Source organism: Corvus cornix, chromosome 3 (genome assembly GCF_000738735.6).
Source record: "Corvus cornix cornix isolate S_Up_H32 chromosome 3, ASM73873v5, whole genome shotgun sequence".
NCBI lineage: Eukaryota > Metazoa > Chordata > Aves > Passeriformes > Corvidae > Corvus > Corvus cornix.
This window is the reverse complement of record NC_047056.1, coordinates 11,170,424-11,187,228: the sequence shown is the minus strand read 5'-3', so window position 1 is coordinate 11,187,228 and position 16,805 is coordinate 11,170,424. Positions and strand designations below refer to the sequence as shown.

General features: G+C 40.4%; 1 protein-coding gene across 11 annotated transcripts in view; it reads left to right on the top strand.

The window, feature by feature from the left end:
* The window catches only part of EHBP1 (EH domain binding protein 1), a 211,591-nt gene that overhangs the window by 78,295 nt on the left and 116,491 nt on the right, over window positions 1-16,805 (top strand). For 8 of the 11 annotated variants that reach the window (XM_039568463.1, XM_039568461.1, XM_039568460.1 and 5 more), the window contains exons 6-9: window positions 303-484; window positions 3,017-3,156; window positions 9,059-9,163; window positions 9,864-9,986. In XM_039568463.1, coding sequence (XP_039424397.1) covers window positions 303-484; window positions 3,017-3,156; window positions 9,059-9,163; window positions 9,864-9,986 — 550 coding nt within the window. The remainder of the gene's footprint in view (window positions 1-302; window positions 485-3,016; window positions 3,157-9,058; window positions 9,164-9,863; window positions 9,987-16,805) is intronic. The other 3 variants (XM_039568464.1, XM_039568459.1, XM_039568458.1) reach the window with 1 other exon arrangement.

The following is a 16,805-nucleotide window of genomic DNA, read 5'->3' as shown; positions in this document are numbered from 1 at the left end:
TGCTTCAAGCTCAAGCCTTTAAAGACATCCTAGATCTTGTATGGAACACCACTAATCACAATGGCCAACCTTTTTTTTTTCCTATTGCACTAAGAAGGTGTTCAAAGCTCCACCACCATTAGTGACTGACGTAGTTTAAGAAATGGTTTTTTGTAGCTCGACAGGGCCATAGTAATTTTTTGAAAAAACACAAACCCCAACCCCCCCTACAGATTTAATAAGTGCATTTTTTGTTTTGTGCACTTGCAGGTTTTAGTGTAACAGCGCCTTTTACATTAGCTTTGTTTTTCCTTTGCTTTCAGGAATCTCCTTCTGGACGTAGAAAAGCGCTTGCCACCAGCAGCATCAACATGAAGCAGTATGCCAGCCCCATGCCTACACAGACAGATGTCAGGTTAAAATTCAAGCCTTTGTCTAAGAAAGTGGTATCTGCCACACTACAGTTCTCCTTATCTTGTATTTTCCTGAGGGAAGGAAAAGCCACGTAAGTTGTTGTTTGTTGGGTTTTTTTTAAACCAGATAGCCTGCTTTGTGTTGCTTTTCAAAGAATCCTTTGGATAAAGAGCTCTTTCTGTATAGAATGGTGGAATTTGAGAGTATCCTTCAGCATACCTATCATTCCTGCCATACTTGGTTTCTTAACTGAGTAGAAGTTGTTTCTTGCTCTGATTTCAGCCTTGTGCTCTTCAGAGACAAATGGCTTGTGCTCTACTCTTACAGACATTTTAAGTAACAACAGCTTAAAAGTATCTACAGGTCTGAAATCAACAGGAGTGTATGTTTTATGTGCATGTGTGTGTTCATCCAACAATAACCTTGGCAGACTTCAAGGGAGCCCACTGATACTTCACAAAGAATGCAGTAAGGACAAAGGCAGTTGGAAGGTGAGGGAGGGTGGAGTCAGAGTTAAGATTTTGGGTTGAGCACAAGAACATCCTGTGGAAGGAGTTCTCTTGGGCACTGATTCCCACTCCCTTTACTCACTCGGTTCTGTCCCTTATTTCAGTGGCCTTTGGAGGGCAGAGGATACCGATTATTTTTGCAGATGCTGTAACCTCTCGTGCAATTTCTGTCAGATTCCAGATGTTGGATATCCATGTGGCTGGAGAATGGATTGTTTGTCACAGTCCTGGTTTCAGCGAGGGTGTGCCGGTTTGGGCAAATTTGGAAATATATCCTCTGAGAGAAGGCAGGTTACAACCACCCCTCCCCCACCAGGTTTGGGAAAAAATAAATTTTCCTCGAAGGAAAGTGAAAGAGAAAAAAACTATTTATTTAACAAACACACAGGAAAAGGATAATAATGCTAAATAATAAAACCTCTTGCTCTGCTGAGAGAAAACCTGGGAAAATTTCAGAGTCCTTCCGTAGTCTTTCTCTCTCCCTCCTTGGAGCTGGGATGGGGTGGTGGGCCCACATCCAGGGCCAAGGAGTCCTCAAAGTCCTCCCGATGTATTCTGATGTTGAAACTGTCCAGCGGGGAAGAAGGGAAAAATCAGAGTCCCAGGAAAACAAAGTTCAACTCTCCGGAGGAAAAGGAGCTGAAAGCTGGCTGTAAAGAAAGCAAGCTGAGTGTTTCCTTCCTCTCCTGCCACTGCTGTTAGAAGCAAGAGGAGTCTGTATCTCTCTGTGTCCTCGAAACATGAAAACAAAACTGCAAAACTGCTTTGAAGAGTTTGCTCGGTTTTTTTCCTCTCCCCCCTCTCAGGCTCAGTTTAAAGGCATAGAAAGGCACAGAATTAATTTCTGGGCATAGAACAGTGATATGGGATACAACATTATAAAGTCACCCCAAGACAGAGGGTATTTTTGGTTTTCCTTTCTGTCTCTAGAATATGGCAATGTGAGAATGGCAGAACAAAAAGAGGTAGATGGGGAAACTACTGCTGTAATGGTTCTTCTACCTCTGCTTAAATCTTTTTCTCTCCAAAAGACTAACAGTTTACTTCTAGCTTTCAGTATTCTGAATGCATTTGTAGACAATGCCCACTGCAATACAAGTGCCCAAAAAATGTTGCATGAACAGCTTTCCAGGCTGCCATGTTAAAACATTTTGACACAAAAAAGTCTTTTGTCTGCATGCTTTGAAAGCTACAGATGCATTCATTACTATTAATTACTATTACTGTTTCCCCTCTCTGATTAACCTGTTGTGAACCACATCTTGGCATACCATATAAGAATGATATTTTGAAGTATTTTGGTGTGATTTAACACGGTTAAAATGCAGCTGAAAATGAGAATGGAAAAAGTCAGTAGCAGATAAGCTATTTAACTTTTTTGGAACAACCAGCATCCATGAACTATACAGTAAATAGCTATATTATGCTGTTTTAGGCCGTAATTCATAAAACCTGATCAATTTAGGTTTGCATGTACCTTCTTCCCGTTGAAATTGATAGGTGTCAGACTGAAGACCTATAAGTCAGGTAGATTGTAAGTTATTGACAGGCCTTTCATAGTGCCCTGAACAAGGGATCTGAATAAAGCTGCTCTTTGTGAAAGCATTGGTTTCCAGTATGTGTAAACAGACAGTGCCTTACTAACCTTTTTTTTATCTTGTTAATGATTTCAGATATTTAGTAGAGGGATTTTAATTTCTGTAACGGCATCAGGAGTTATAAATGAATGTAGTGATAGGTATTGCATGCAGCATGTGGGCAGTAGGTCTGGCCAAGCATTTTCACTTTAACCAAAGCAGACCAAGCAAGCATTTAGCAGCCTTTCTGGGCTGGTTTAAAATTTTTGGAAGCAGTCATTAAGTTAACTCTTGATGCAAAGCAGTATTTTTTTACCCTTTACAATTTTGTTAATTGAAAACTTTCCCTTCAGAAATTGATACATATTTATGAGTGTATTCATTTTGTTCTTTCACTATATTCAAGATCAGATCTGAGCTCGTAGACCTCCCTGAAGAAAACATCAAAATATTTAAAGAATTTTTAAGAATGCAGTAATATCAGATGTGGAATTAACAAGCTGCATTTTAATGCCTGATATGATGTTTGTTATTTAGGGATGAAGACATGCAAAGCCTGGCTAGTTTGATGAGTATGAAACAAGCTGATATTGGTAACCTAGATGATTTTGAGGAAGACAATGAAGAAGATGAAGAAAACAGAGTGAATCAAGAGGAAAAGGCTGCAAAAATTACAGGTTGGTTTTGCCACGAGCATGGTGAAATACAGTGTCCTTTGCTAATTGTCCCATGGTTTTTATCCTTATGCTGTATTTTTATTTCACTTAAAAAAAATCCTAACAACCAAAACAATATTTAGGATAGCTCGATTGAAGAGGAACCCATCCATAACTCAACAAAGTTTAATATTTGTGAATTCAAGAGTGTTGATTTGTGTCTGTGTGTCCTGTTTTTAGGAGAGAATGCACTAAGTAGGTAGCATTTTAGGGAAGCAAAGAACCAGTGTGAACAGAGGAGCAGAAAAAGTGGAGGGAAAGGGTCAGTGAGCCAGGAGACAAGAGGAGAGGGTCAGGTGAAATAATGAAGACAGTTTGTGAGAATAGTTGCGAAATGAGTTGTGCCGTGGACAGATGCTGAGGTTCTGCTCAATAACATGGCAATTCCAGGCAGCATATTGGCTGCCTTTTGGGTGGGGGTGTCTCATGGAAAAGAAATCAGGAGGCTGTTAAAGGACTTTAATGAATTTGATAGTGAGGTTTTGTGAAGTGAGATAGTGTAACCACATTTGAATTGCTGATAAAAATGCTTAGTGTGTCCAGGATAGCTGAACTAATCGAGGCAAGTCAGATCAGGATGAGATGATGTTAAATTGTTGGTGGAGATCAGTATGTAATACTGCTCCAGATGAGTTCTGTAGGAACTTTTTGTGTAAAGAATCAGGAAGAGAAAATTAACTTCTGGTGCCAGACTTCATAACTTCCAGTGCTCTTTTAAAATGTCTGAAATAAAAGGATCCTTCTCCAGAGTGGGGGAAGAGCATCCCAAGCGGAGAAGTGAATTGTCAAATCTGTTCTTGAAAATTCAGAGGAACATTGGTTCAGTGTTATGAAACATTACTTTCATCACTTCTTTTTGAGCTTTCGTTGCAATCAAAAGGTTCAGCCTGAAGGAGTTATTACTTAGTTACATTTAGTGTTGTGAAAGGATGCAAATATGTTTCTGTATGTTTTACATATTCAATTAAACATTTTTTACCCTGGCCAAATCTCTACTTATGCTGTTTGTGTCTGGCACAGAGTGTATTGGAAAGTCTGGAATGAAATATCTGAGGAACCAAGATAATGTATTCTTGGTCAGGGAGCAGAGATATACCAGTCTGGTGACACTGAAATCATTCTGCAAGGTCAACTTCTTTCCCAGTGTAACCAGAATAAATCAGATCACAACATCAAACAAAACCTGACATGTTCACCAGGCCATTGAATAATCACAGAGAAGGCCAAATTAAGGAGAGGTAATGTACAGTCTATAGAAACTCCGGTGCACAAGGTTTTTATTAAGATCTGCCAGGTACTGCGTTGAGGACTACAGAAAACCCATCTGCAGAAGGGCAGCAGTTGAAAAGCATCAGATCTTGCTTCTCAACTCTATTGATTTTGCATCATTCAACAAGGGTATAAATGATTCCTAAACAAGCAAAAATCTGATGTAGGTTAGACTAGGCAGTCTACTATCCTTTGGGTATGGAGTGAACATCCCTGGAGATAGATGGGAAGGGTGAGCTGGCTGATATGCAACACAGGATCCTTGCTCATGGTGTTTTAGAGTCATTTCAGCTTTTCCATCTGCTATTGCAAAGGCCAAAATTATCTGTTCAAAGCTAAGAATACCTCCTTGAAAGACAGAAGTAATAAATGCGTCTGGAATACACAATTTCTGTGCATTGCTCAGCCTGCTCTGATACTGTTTGCTAACGATACAAGATGGGAAGGTTGGGTTGGTCTTTTTGTAGATGAATCATGACATGGGGAAAGTCAGCCTTGGCCTTTTTCTTCTTATGTTGGCTACAACGGCTGAGTTGCTTTGTGGGCCTGGCCAGCTTTTCCCACCTTTGAGAAGGAGAGGGATGGAATGAGTGCATGCAATTTCCCAAGCAAATGGGAGAACATAAAACATAGGGCAATAAGTAAACATTAATAAATAAGGTCTAAAGTATCTATTTCAACATGTGTTCAAGATTGATTTCATTGGCAGTTGCAGTGACTACTGTAATAAATATAATGAATGGGGAAAGCTAGGAGAAGAGCTGAGGAACCAAGGGAGAAAGAGGTAGGAATCATTGTAGAAAAACAGGAAAAAATGTATAAAGAAGGAAATGTAACAAAACTGCTGTAGTGAAGAATGCTTTCAAAAACAGTGTTCACAGAATACCATAAAGTTAATTGAGGAAGTTATATAACCCTTTTGAAAGCTTGTTGCTACCAACATTTTCTCTTGTGCTGTGCTGGGTGTTGGCAGCTGAGGAGCTGGAATGCTTCACTGAGTCAGAGCGCCCCGTGGCAAATCCCTCACCTTGGTGCGCCTGTTTTCCCAACTGTAAAACGGGGATGCTGCCTGTAACACCTCACTGGAACGATGGGAGCATTGCACTGTTAATGTTTGTAATTGGGATTGGAAAAAGTAAAGTGCAAGGAGCAAAGAGGGAGGGATTGTTCTCCTACCTTTGACTCAAGGTTTTCTCACAGAAGGAAGGGATGAGTTGATGACTGAAAAGTTACCATTCCCGAGGCACAGCTGCAAGAGGTGCTGCAAGTCTTTTATCAGACACTGTTCCTTTTTGCAGTGTACAACAATTTTTGTTGGTTTTGTTTGTGGGGGTTTTTTTCATTGTGGCCAAAGTTACCGTTTCCTAGATTAACATATATATCCACTGCTGGGAGAACAAGGGAGGTCTGCTGTGTGGGGCTCTAGATGGTGCAGGTGAGTTAGGAAATGCTGCTTCTCTTCCTTGATGTGTTGCCTAACTTTGAGTAGGTATCTGTGCCTCTGTTTCTTCAGCTATGAAATAGGTGGTGCAATACTGACTGACCTCAAAAGCACTGTGGAATTTGAGGTGGTCAACATGGAACTGTTGCCATACAACTGACCAGACTGAAAGATGTTTTCCATTCCAAGCACTGCTTTCACTTAAAGAAGTGTCCCTCCATCTCAGGCTTTCCCCCTCTTCCTTCCCAGTATTTCTTGCTGAAATTTTTCATGTGTAAAATTTTTCATGTGTATCTCCCCCGACTGTTCTGTGTGAAGCTGAAAATTGTTTGTGGCCATGACTTAAGTTTCAAATATTTTGTTTCTACACTGTCAACATACATGGATTTAAACCTCCCAGCATTATCCTGTCCTTAGTCTTCAGTGGAACACAAGGTATCCCAAATGTACTTGAAGAAAATGTGCCTCATAACTCACAAACAGGGCAGTAATGAATATGTTGTTTCTCTTAATGTTTTAATTGCTACTTAGAGCCTCATGCTGAAGTTAATAGCTGCCTCCTGCTCCATCTGCCCAGGAGCACAGTGGCTGTCCTGGGGCACCACATGGAATCAGCAACGTGCCCATGTGCTACCTATTGCAGGAGTCTGAATCCCAGCATGTTTCAAGAGCAGGCTTCTGGATAACAATATGTGTAACTCTTTTTTTGCAATTTGCAAAACCATACCTCTCCTGAAAACCTGGTACATTTACTCTTTTTTTGTCAGGATCACCAAGCTGCTTGGAAAAAAAAAAAAAGAGAGAAAGAGAGAAGAATGAAAAAAATGCCAAAACCCAAACCAGTGATTTATGTGACATACTTGTAGAGCAAGCTAATGTGTGTTTGTAGATAATGAGATTTATAAAAGATAATATAGGATATAAATCTCCAACCTACCATTTCCATACTCCAAAATATGACATAAACCATTTAATATTGTAATGAGAAGCATTGTAGTGCATATGGGTGTTTAGGTTGGCAGATAGGACCAGGTGATTCAGACCACATCAAAGAACTCCCTCTTTTTAAAGCTCTGAACTTAATTTGTTATTTTCTGACAATAAAAACTGGATTGTAATTGTTTTGGGGGGTTTTTTCACATGCTGACATAATAAATTGTAAATCATGTCAGCATCTGAGCCTGTTTTAAACTACTAATTCATTAGTATTGCTGTTTTGAGGTCAGCTCTGTTTTATTTGAGTACAGGAAGATATGTTCCATTGTCTATCTTGAGTCTTAAAAACTCCCAGAAGATAGTATTATATTATGCAGATTTGTGAGGTGTATGTATGGTTTTACACTGAGAAAGCTAAATTTTGGGGCAGTTTTGGTGTTATTTTTTAGGATAATAGTCTTATTTGTTGGAGCTAAAAGTAAGGAATTGAGGATGGTTATGTTAACTCTCTGTAGACAGATACAAGTATAATCCCATGTAAGTAGATTTCTGCTTTAAGGTCAGATCAGTTGGGAGATGCATTACAGAGGAATTCTGCTGGGGGTTTGTCACTGTCAGCATTTAGAATGCCCAGTAGATATTGGCAGAGTAGGTCATTTTACCTGGTAATTTGCAGATTGGTATGTCTTTGCAAAGCAGTTTAAATTTGGCGCAGAAGTTTTTATCCGTATGACAGAAATACTATCAGGTTCTGGTCTGCTTTGGGCTTCAGGTTCTTTGTGCTGTCTGTGAAGGCATGAAATTAGGAGTGGTGTCAGCTATGAAAAAGCATGAAAAAGCCACCCTGACTAGGAAGTTCTGGGTGGCCATGAGCACCAACATGAACTGAGACAGCACGCTACTCAATTTTTACCTCAGTTTGATATCTTACTCCCTAAAACTAGTTCATTGAATAAAGACAAACTTTTGCTTTCCCAAACAAAAGCCGGATGAGAAAAAGTCAAGTTCAAAACAGCAGTAAACTAAAAGTGTTACTGAGAGGTAACTTCTCGTGTACTTCAAGAAATTGAAGTTTAAAGGAAATACAGGAATGACTGACATGAAGCTTTAACTTCACTGGTAACACCAGAAGACATCTTCCATTTATTTCATTGGGAAAAGACAGGTGATGAAAAAGGCTGTTGGTGGGGCAGTGATATTCAACAAGCAGGATCATCTCTCCTGCACAGGTTTCTCTTGCCTTTTTGTCATCTGAAAGGATGAGGAAAGCTGTTCCCTCTCCACAGAAACTTACACTGAGGTCTCTAGAGATGCCCCAGGCTCAATCCCCATTACTACAGAAGGTCCATTTGTCAGATGCTGTGGATGGGACTGTGTTAAGGGGGGAGCAGAGAGGAATTTTCCCCCTTGGGCCAGAAGCCACTAAGACCTAGTTGTTTTTTGTTTCTTTCCTTCCAGAATTATGGAGGCATCCCCATCTTGACTAGAATTAAACATTAACACATTTTAAAAATTACTAGTTCATGGCAATTCAGAGCTCTCCACTATGGACAGAAGGGGAAATAGGTTTTTAACAAACAGCAAGGTGTTACTTACATAACGTGACAGTGAAAATTCACGTGATATGTACATTCAGTTTGCATTCTCTTGGAACAATAGTGATCATGTATGTTAGAACTGTTTAGGTGAATTCAGCTTGTCATAGATCAGAATAGAATGGTGACTAATTGTAAATGTTAAATAATCAGAGTGTGTATATAAATACAAAAAATGCATGTTGTATAGATTAGTTTTCTGTAGCCTTGAGGATTTGGGAGGGAGATAAATTGTTCTGGGGCTGTTTTTGTGTTGATTGACAATGTTTTACTATTCAGGTTTCCTTCATGAGCCGGAAAAGTCTTTAAATTATATCTAGTACATCTGTCTAAATTTTCAACTGATGTGCATACTCGTCCTCATAAAACTAACTGCTGTTGCTGACACCATTAATCTGGCTAGGTTTTGCTTATGTCTTGTTAACTGGGTTTCATGTTAAATTATCACTGAAGCACCTACACAGGTACTTTGCTGTAGTTATATAATTGTAAGGACTCGTTCTAAATCTATTCTTTTACCCTCTTCTCCCTCGCTCTCTCTTTCTGGTAACAGTGTTCGTTCCACTTCTGTTTCATTAAATGCCCTTGCCTTACGTTTGTCTTGACTGGCTTCTATTTACAGAAATTGTAAACCAGTTGAATGCTCTGAGCAGCTTAGATGAAGATCAAGATGACTGCATAAAGCGAGCAAATATGCCTTCAGCTAAATCAGCCAGTTCCTCTGAAGGTCTATGAGCTTTCATCCTTTCTTTCTGTTTCTGATTGTATTTACTGTGACCCATTACCTTTTGACTCCTGCCTGTATTCAGCTGTCAGTTTTATCTCTGTGCTTCCACCCAGCATGACTCTCAGTAATTTGTAGTGCATCCAACAGGTAACAACATGATAGAGAAAGAGCCTGTCTCTGCTACAGCTCCATTGTCATCTGATAATGAACAAGAAAGAAAAAATTAAAAAAAAAAGAAAAAGAAACCATCAGACCCTAAGCTTAAAACATTAGTTGTGTAGTCAGTAATACTTGACCTTTCTAAAGTGACAAAATGTCCCCTCTCTGCTTTTATGTGCACGTTACATCCAAAAATTAAAATTTCCTACCGATAGTTAACATGTAGGTGAACAACCAAAATCACTGTATCTAGCTTGTTAGATGTTCTGCAACATTTATTTAATGAAGAAAAGAGAAGGCTTTCTTAGTAGCCATTTCTGTTACATAATGTTCTGATCAGCAAATAGAAGTTTCATTCATTTCACTTTTTTTTTCCCCTTTGTTGATGTACTTACTGGACTGTGTTAACTTAGTCGTGCAGTTCGTGTCATATCCTGGTGCAGTGTTTCGAGGGACTGTTGACACAGGGCTTTTTGAGCTTCAGGTATGTTGGATGAACAGTTTGTATCTATTTTAAAACAATATTCCAATTTGTTTGTAGAGCTTATCAATAAGCTTAATTTTCTGGATGAAGGGGAGCAAGACCTGGCCAACTCTAGCACGAACCCTTTTGGTGATCCTGACGCAGCAGAATTAAATCCATTTGGAGACCCCGATGTAGAAGGTAATGAGTTTGTTTTACCTAATTCATTGCTAATTGCAAATGCTTAGTGAAATATATTTTTATAGATTTTTATTTCTGTAGGGCTACAAATTAAAAATTTTATTTTGATTAAATAGGATTATTTCATGCAGCACTGAGGTAGCAATAGCAGTGATCCAGTTGCCACTAGAAAATTGATTTATCCTTTGAGTCACATCCTTTGTGTTGAGACACATTCTGTATATTTGCCGCTGGGGGCTACTGGTTGAAGCAGAGACTTTTAGACCTATCAGGTGTTACTAGTACTCACCTCATGCAGAATGAATGAGCAACACATACTGTCAAACAACCCTGTTCCACGTGGGTGATGGTTTATATCATAATTTCCTTCACTGCAATCTTAACTGCATCACAGCTATTCTTGGTTAGGACTAATCTTCATTATTACAATTTAATTTTCTCTCTTTTATTCTTCCTTCTTTTTTGCTTTTATGGCTTCCTCAGTTAAGCCTTCTGGCACCATGCCTTGCACCACATGCTAGGTGTTAATCCCCTTTCCAGACTGACATGCCCATTCTTGTTCCATTTGGGTGAGATGTACAACCCCTGTAAATTTTTAATCTGATAAGATTTCGGCCGTAAGGCCAGAAAGGAGCATCAGGACAGCAAACATCTCTGCTGTCTTCAACTTCATGCCCAGATATGCAGGCTCTCATCTGCCGGATGTATCACTTTTAGATTGCAGCTGCTCAAAAAGCCAATTCATAGTTAATTCCCAAGTTTGAAGCTGTACTTAACCTTTTCTGTTCAAAGCTCCAGGACTTTTCTTCCTACAGAAAACACCAAGTCACTCTGTAATGGCAATGGAGAAGAACCACGCTGAGCAGGAGCAGCCCAGGGTGCAGCTAGGGGATTTCTAAGGCCAGGTCAAAGAGAATGGATTTCCAAGCTGCAGTTTCCTCCTGTGGTCACTCACTCTCTTTGGACAAGCTGAATGTTTACTCACAATACGGTGTTTCTGCCTTTGGAATCACTAGAGTACGATGCGGGTGGGGATCAAGTCCTGTCATACTTTGGCTGTGGTGTGGCTCACAGCTTGTATTTCTGAAACAGGGACATTGCACTATATTCTGTATTTGGCAACTGAAGCCATAAAGCCACTATCCTGGGCACCTCCCTCCTATAAAGTTGTCAGGTTTTTCTACAGTTGCAGAAGTGAGTTGTTTCAGCTTTGTAGATACCAATATATATGGATTAGGTTCTGGTGTCCTAATCTTTGGCTTTGTTTCATGTCTGTTCCTTGACAGTAAATTCCCTTAGGATCATGGAGGGAAGCAGAATAAGTGGGAATGTAAATCTCTCTGGTAGTCCATAAATAACTTGCTCTAAGATACTCAGCCTATATTCCTTTCTTCCTTCTCTGCTCTAGAAAGTAGAGCTCCCGTCTCCATGGAGAAAGCTGTACAAGTCCCATCCTACCTAAACTGCTTCTTCCAAACCCAGCTTTTCTTTCCTTTCCAGAGAGAACCCATTCTGGAAGAAAGCAGTGGGTGTTATGGCCACAAAATACAGGCACTCTTTCTTGTCTTGGGAACAGGCAGAAACAGCTGGTGTTGTTTCTTAATACTGGAGTAGCTTGATACCTCATGGCAAGTTCACTATGAGCAGCCTGCATCCAAGAAAGACATCAGCCTGCTTGTGTTCCTAAAACACTCTCAGGGTATCAGGGGCGTGGTTTTTTTCAGTTGATTCTGGTTCTTTTGGTGACATCTGCCTTTACTGTCATCTTCAGTCATAGTTGTGGGCACTTTTCCATTTCTCTGGGTCTATTCTGTGTACCTGGGACAGTCTCTGTGATCAGACTCTTGGGTCCCATCTACAGCTGTGGGCAGCAATGCTGAGTTGTTGGGTGTGTGAATACCAAGTATTCCTCCCACGCACAGTCACTGTCATGCAGCAGTCAACATAGCATAACAGGACAGTGATTGGGATAAACAGGGTGTCACTGGATTCTTCCTATGGTGTCATAAGGTGTTTTTTATCTGGGTGGGATGGACCTTCCATAAGGTTCATGTGACAGTGTCTTCCTGGAGCACTAAACCAGGTTGAAAGATCTGAGGAGTTCCAGGCTATCAGACAAAGAGTGGGACATCTGGTGTGGCATTTTTAAAGCTTTTATGTTATGATGAGTGGCTCCTGAGGGATTCTTCTTTTTACTTAGACACCTCTGAGAAGCACTGACTCTTCCACTCCAGACCTGTCTTGTCCCTGTAATGGGAACTGGTTGTGTTCTCATTACCTTGCTTGGCCTTCTTGACATGTGCCTTTCCTCCAGTCCTCTTCTTCCACAGAAAGTTGAGGGGGAGAAAAAATGGTGCTGAGACAAATTAGAGAAGATGGTTTTGGTCTTCAGGAACAGCAGAAGTCTGCTGTGTATTTCTATGGCTAATTGGATCCGTGTCTCTACATGGGGAGCACCTAGATCTTACCATTTTGGGGAGATTTCCCTTTGTTTTGAAATGCATTTTGAAGCTACGCAATATTGTAGCTGTTCTCATCCTGTTGCCCAACTGCTGAAGGCTGCCCTGTTTATGTCCTGTTGTTCACTCATAGTTCTTCTATTCTGAGACCTCAGTGGAACTTTTATTACTGCCATCTCTTTCTAGGAAGCTCTTTGAGACTGTGCCTGCTTGTTTGCTTTTGCATCCTGACGTGAATGTAAGCTTTTTGGTGGCCACCCCAGAAGCTCAAGAGCATGACAGAGGTTCAGGAGTTTAAGGCAGGCTTTCTCCTACAGGCTTAAAGAGTCACATTACCTGTTCCACTTGTCTTGTGATCTGCTTAAATCAAGAGATTAACTTTTTATGTGTGCAGGGATGAAGTATTTTTCTGTTCACTTACATGTTAGTCTCTTTATCTTTTTATCTGGACAAGGCATAATCTGGAACTTAGACTTTGCGAAAGTTCAGAGTCTTCTATAGAATTTGTTACTTAATTTCCCCAAGACGTGCAGAGCAGCCAGCTGGAGCCTCCTTTTCCTGAGTACTCTGCCATCAGATGTGAGGAGGCATGATGTGCCATTTGGCAGAGGTATTCAGAGGATATTCCTATCAAGCCTGTGTGTGCTCAGAGTCACCCAGAGTATGAATATGTATGTATTGACAGTCACTCAAAGAGAAAGGAGGATTACTTGCCAGTAGATAGATACTTGTTTCCTAGATAGATATTTCTTGTGCCTGTTCACAAACCAGCTACTTTCCCTCTATCTTCCTAATCCCATAATCGCTTAACCCTGGGAATGTGGGGTGGAGAGAAACTAAAGTCACGAGTGCTTCCAGCATCCGTGTGCACGCTGTAGGTGTGGTGCATGGCAGAGGGTCAGCAGCGAGCTGGCTCTGGATGCTGCTGGGATTTAAAAAGTCCTCAGTGTCAATGATCTTACATGCACAGCGGAGTGAATGTGCATATGAACAACTCACCTCAAAAAGATCTTCAGGTGTGTTTCTTGGTTGACATGTCAAATTGAGGCTTACTCCCTCTGTATCTACTAGGTCAGCTAGACATTAGAAATCTGGGGAAATAAAAAATAATCTCTTTGAACAGTATATCACTACAACTTTATGCTAGACAACCTTTACATGATCAAATGAGGACTGCCTTTTGGATTTTTAGTCACAGTGCAACAGAATTATAAAATCAGTTAATTTCTGTGTGAAATACTTATTTGGGGAAGTCAACATGTACAATAAATGAAAGTAGAAAAATCACAACACACTTTCATCACTCCAGATATTTTTTTGATTAGGTGAGGAATACAAATTTTTAAGTTGCATATGATGTATACAACACACATAAGACATGAAGGTAACTCTTTGCTGGCACCCCCTGTCATTTAGAACACCATTTACTTCAGCAGTGTATTTCATTACCTTGCGTGTGGACTTCTGAGCTCCCTGCAGCATGTTTTACACTGAAAATGAAAACAGTGTTACAATGCAGCACCTAACCCCAAATCGTTCCAGGATAGTCCTACACACAGAGCAGCACAGGAACTAATTGAGAGGAAAATGGTGACTTTGCCCCTTCTATTTCTTCATGAAAAGCAGTGTGTTGTGAGTGTATGAATAAAAGGATCAGAAAATCACCGCTGGTACATGGGGATGCCAGTCATTACTCTTTCTAGAAGCACTGGGCAGTTCCATTTTTACTCTGTGCTGTTTGTTGGGTGCTCACGTCCCGTCGTGCCCGTGTGCCTGCCTGCCAGTCAGGCAGCCTGTGGCGTAACCGAGTATCTCTTACATGTGGCTCATTCTTTCATCCTCTGCCAAGGGGAAAGTGGTATGTGCGATGTTTTGGTGGAGGTTTTGTTTGGTTTTAAGGGATGTGTCACAATATGTTTGTGTTACAAAAGGCAAGTGGGTTGAAGGGCAGGGTGATTTCTGGAGATGCTCTGGCTGATTGTGCAGATAGGTAGTGCCAGAATGATTATTATCACAAACAGGGTTTCTCAGTGGATTTAGGGCAGGTAATGTTTCCAGAATCTGGCACAAGAGCAGCTGGTACTTCTGCTGTAGTAATACTTCTACCTCTCTTGTTGTCACTCCTACCCCTGTGGCTTTATTACTTAATCATGCAAAATTATTTTGTGTTTGACCCTTGAAGTGCCAAACTGCAAACATCTTTTTCTTTTTTTTTTTTTAAATTTCTATCAATGTAGAGACCGAAGTCCTATGTGGAGCTATGATGAATGATGAACAGGGGAATCTGTTGCCTTCTGAATGTAACAGCAGCTTCGAGAGGGAAATAGACCCCTTCTAAGCTGTTGTATGTTTGGCCTGCCAAAGTGCACTTCTCAGCATCATTAGCTCTTCGAGAAAATGAGTCTGTTACAGGAAAGTGACAGGTGACAGTGGGTGTGGCTTTAAGAGCAGTGCTGTTGAGTCATCGTCATAACAACTTAATTGGTTATAGAGATGCTTGTGATGACCAACATCTGACACAAAGCTAGTTCTAAAGGGTTTCAGAGATCCCATGGGAGACACCTGTTTGGGTTCAGGTGGGGACCCTTGTGGGAACCCTCCCTCCCTGGGGGGACACTGAAGGAAGCAGAAGGGGGAGGAAAATAGTATCCTGGAGGGCAAGAGTAGAGAGAATGAGTAGCCAAGTGGGTTCTCTCTCTACAAAATTCTGCCTATAAAAGTGTCTTGAAAATGACATTTTTAGATGCCTTTTTAATTTCAGCCTGTGTGTAGGATTTTGTGAAATATTTTAGTTAATAACAATCCAGAGGTGTCTAAGCACTGATATGAAACACTGTGTGTGTGGGGCCAAACATGTAGTTACTGTTGAGCCAATGAAAAAGAGAAAGAATTTTGTCATAGTTAGGGTTACAGCACTTTGATCCAGTGTCGAAATAGAAAGAATTGCAAAAACCATTTGCATTGCCCCTTAAAATTTATCAGATCTGAACAAGCATTTAACTCATTGTTTCCAGGAGACACTTTAAAGCAAATAAAAATAAAAGCTTACACTATAGTTTTAAGGGGTTGTTTCCCTGAATGTTTTTAACTGCAGGATGTATTCCTGACTTTCCTTCTTGTGTTATCAGAAAGTTTCCCTCAGGTGTGATAATGTGTGTTTATCAACAGATTCATGTGCAGGTGCAGTGATCCATCATATGGAGTTGCAGAAGCAGCTATTTGTAGTTGTCCACTCTCTTGATAAAATATTCTAATATCTGAGCAAAGTTTAAAGTAGTGAAAAGTTTGGTTAAAGCTTTGTCAATAAGCAATGCTATTTGAACAAGATATTGGTCCTTTTTTTCCTGTATTTCGTTAGGTTATTTTTGCTTTTTGTATGGAGCTGTCTTCTAAGGACACATCTCCAAAGCACTTCTGCTTGGTCTAGTTCATCAAATCACTAAATGTGTGGGTAATATTTGAGTAGTATTCTGACTACCATGACCTTCAAGGCATGGTATCTCCAGTATATACTGTAGATACAGTAAGGGGGGGATTTGATTCCCCTGACTTTAAAAACAGTTTGGACATATGCCTGTAAGCTTTGAGTGTGAAGGAGTCAGCTCAGCTGCAAATACCCACACTGAGGACACGTCAGAGCAAGCAAAGCGAAGCTTTTGCTTGCCATGACCACCTGTAATGGACACTAGTATGACCTAAGTCTATATAGAACCACTTTTCCAGTTTAGCTTAAAATAAATGAAAAAGTACATTTTAAATATTGGGCTCTGCTATGATATATTTAATCTATAGTACTCTAAAGGATTCTTGCTTGATTTGATCATATTTGTGTTTTTAAGAATTTCTTCCTTAAATGCTTTATTTTCCCTTGCCAGTTAAGCTATAGACCTTCAATATTATTTCACTGTGGCTTTTTCTGAAACAGCTTTCGTAAAAGGATGTGGGCTTATGATCACATCACCACGTAAACTAGGGTTAATACACATCACCTGCTGTGCAGTAACTACGCTTTCTCCCAGGATGAGTTCCCAGTAGTTTATTCCCTTTTCTTAAGGAATAAGCGTTTACTGTGGGGTAGGAGTGAACACGTGCACTACAGCTGACATACTGCAAATACACACCCTGACTTCTTCCTGCAGTTGTTTGTCTGTGTGTTCGTGCTCCAGCATGGGTCTCCTCCACACGCTGCAGGTGGATCTCCCTTGTCCTGAGAAGGGCTAAAGCCTTTCCTGCTCCGAGCCTTTGCCCTGATCTAGTGACGAGTCCAGTGCATAGGTAGGTGAAGTTGCTACCTGCAGCTAGAGATCATGTTCCTATCCAAGTAGGAATGGCTCTGGTTCACACTGTAAGTTAGAGTTGG